General features: G+C 59.7%; 1 protein-coding gene across 1 annotated transcript; it reads right to left on the bottom strand.

The window, feature by feature from the left end:
- Positions 1-629: 629 nt before the first annotated feature.
- Positions 630-2,829, bottom strand: LOC102434159 (mastin-like; the record flags this gene model as incomplete). Its single annotated transcript, XM_014449230.2, has 5 exons — positions 630-794; positions 880-1,025; positions 1,909-2,180; positions 2,406-2,586; positions 2,769-2,829. Coding segments are annotated over 5 exons (825 nt in total), but the record flags the coding sequence as incomplete, so codon positions are not given.
- Positions 2,830-3,032: the final 203 nt, after the last annotated feature.

Below are 3,032 nucleotides of genomic sequence, written 5' to 3'. Positions count from 1 at the left end.
GATCACATTGGAAAATGGGGATTCGGCGCCGCAGGGTCAGAGGGAGCAGCGGTGACCATGGAAACACAGCACCTCCTGTTTGCATGCGGCCACGTCCAAGTCATTAAAGCCTCCATGACACACTGACTGCCACTGAAGGAGGAACAGGGACGGTCTGCACCCTCTGGGGCGGCCCTCCGGGCGGTGGCCTCCAGCCCAGGGCAGCAGACTCACCTCCACCCCAGCCAGGAGAGCCGCCAGGTCGCCCTCTTCCAGCTGCAGCCATAGCTGCTCATCCCACCTGGTCCCCCTCCCAGAACCTGGGCTCCCCCAGCAGCAGGGACCACCCACTGGCCGCCTTGGCCACGCCCACAGGTAAGTCCACTGAGTCCAGAGCAGTTTTTCATGCAGTTTAATGAGCTACAGAGGGTGGGGAGGAGGCAGGAGTCCTGCAGTTCCCGCCGGACTTCAGGGGAGAGAGGCTGATGGAGGTGCTGAGGCAGGAGGATCTCAGAGCAGGTGGGGTTTGGGGGGCGGGGGGCACTAGGTGCAATGAAGAGCTGGCACTGGGAGGGAGCAGGGAGGGTCCCCCAGACACCCTGGAGGGCCTGTCTCCATCTCATGGGCAGCATCCTTGCCTGGCCCCGGGCTCAAGGAGAGGAATGAATATGAAGGTGGATCCAAGGCAAGAAGGATGTCACTCGGGCATAGACTCCAGGAAAGTTGGGAAGACCGCACTTGTGCCCCCAGCTCACCACGCCTACCTGGACCCAGGTGCCCCTCCATTTACAGACCAAGGGGCCCCCAGAGTCACCCTGTGGGAAGAGGAGACAGGTGGTCAGTACTTAGGGCCCCTGCAGGCAGGAGCAATGGACGGAGGCCACGGTCTGGGGGTCTCACCTGGCAGGAGTCCCGGCCTTCGCTCCCGGCACACAGCTCGTCGTCCTGGATAACCTTGTTGATCCTGAGGTATTGCTGCCGACAGATCTCATCCGCCACGATGGGGACCTCCACTTCCTGCAGATTGTAGGGCGGCGGCAGCGGCTCTGTGAGAAGAAGCCCAGTGAGCCTGTGGTCCTGAGGGGGCGGACAGTCACAGGCCGCGGGTTCTAGAACCACACGCTGAGCCTCAGTTCCCCAGGGGGACCCAGGGAGTCACCCAAGACCCCAACTGTCTGGGTTCACTCGAGGCCAATGGGCTGATAATCTCTAGGCTGACACTGTGGGCACCAAGCTCCAAAAAGAAAAAGGGAAATATATTTTTATGCACAAATAATTTTTATTGGGAAAAATCAGAGTAAGTGCTTTCACCCAAGAAATGCAGAGTGAGCGCCCCTACTGTCAACTTTGACTTTGTCCATTTAATAGTGAATCCTGGAGCTCATCACTGAAGTTCTCCCTCCTCTTTCACCATCCCACTATGGAGACTCAGGGAGAACGGGGACTCCCGGAAGGGATGACATGGCCTTGTGCAGAGTGAGGGAGAGAAATGCCCATGGCACCCTGGCCAGTGTTTCCAGTGGTGAGAGCACTGGCCGTAAGGGTCCCAGGTTTGATTGTTGGTCAAGGGCAAGTACCTGGGTTGCAGGTTCAATCCCCAGCCCCAGTCGGGAAGGCAGCTAACAGATATGTCCCTCACATTGATGTTTCCTCTCTCCTTCCCTTCCACTCTCTCTAAAAATCAATAGAAGATATATCCCTGGGTGATATTTTAAAAAAAAAAATGCCCATGGCCATGCCTCACTCTTGCTACTTTGGTCTCTGCTCCTTAACAGACTCCTCTCGAGCTGTCTACCTCCTACACCCAAGGGAGACCCCGGAGGGAGCCCAGCTCAGACCCCAGCTGAGCCTCCTCTGTAAAGCCTGGCCCGCCCCCTGCATCGCCCTCAGTCTCCTCCTCCCACTCCCAAGTGTCATCCTCATTCTCACCTTCAGGAGCAATGCGGCCCCAACCAGTCACCCAGCACCGTGAGCCTGGGGGGAATGCGGAGGAGGCTGGCGGGAGGCGGATCCACCTGACGAGGTTAGATGGTCGCACGGGGGCCTCCAGTTTGAGAAGTGCCACGTCTGCCCCACCTACTGCTTTATTTTCAAGGCTGTACTTGGGGTGGCAGATGATCATAGCCACCTGCAGTCTGTCCTGGTGTGAGGGTCTCATTCGTCCTAGTTGGACCTCAAAGTGCCGAGTCACTGGGTTTCTCCTGGGGACAGAAGGCCAAAGGCTTCTGAGAGGCTGTGGCAGGGAGTGGGCCAGCCCCTCAGAGCCCAGAGACCTCCCTCTGTGGTGGGCAAGGGGAGCGCCAGGAAGCTGAATCCTGGTGGGAGGTCTGCAGCCACTCAGCCCAGCATCTGTCCCCCAACACACATCACATGCCTCCCGACATTGTCCACCCCAACCCCCGGGTGCTGGCAGAGTAGGGACTTACCCTGGAATGCAGTGGGCAGCGGTCAGCACCCACTGGGGGTGGATGAGGGAGCCCCCACAATCGAGACTCCACTTGGATCTTGTTGGATCCCAGAACCACAGGCCCACCTGCCATGGCCACTTCCCATCGGCAGCATCATGTCCCCCCACGATGCCCACCAGCTCAGTCCCTGAGCCCGGATCTGGGGAAGCAGAGGAGGAGCCATCAGGGACCCAGGCACCGCTGCCCGGCACTCAGCATGGCCCCATCCTCAGTCCCTCCCAGAGCCACCCTCAGAGGGGGATCACCACCCATCCCAGGGGCGGCCTCTGAGAGGTCAGTCAGGGGTTAGGAGAAAAGCCAGGTTTGGGGGTCAGGACCCACCTGAGGTCACAGGTACGGAGCCCCCCAGACAGGGGAGAGTCAGGACCAGCAGCCACAGCATCTGCAGGGGGAGAGTGCAGGGAGGAGAGCCAGTGAAGAGATGTGGGGCAGAGACACAGCCTGGGAAGGGAGAGGATGGGGCTTTGAGCAGGGTGCTCACCATGCCAGGTCTGTCTGCCTTCTGTCCTGGACCCTCTGAGCCCCTTTATCCTCCTGCCCAGACAGGCCCAATGGGAAGCCGCCCTCCTTTGGGGTGGGGCATGG

This window comes from Myotis lucifugus, unplaced genomic scaffold (assembly GCF_000147115.1).
Source record: "Myotis lucifugus unplaced genomic scaffold, Myoluc2.0 scaffold_1076, whole genome shotgun sequence".
Taxonomy (NCBI): domain Eukaryota; kingdom Metazoa; phylum Chordata; class Mammalia; order Chiroptera; family Vespertilionidae; genus Myotis; species Myotis lucifugus.
This window is presented reverse-complemented; position numbering and strand designations above follow the sequence as displayed.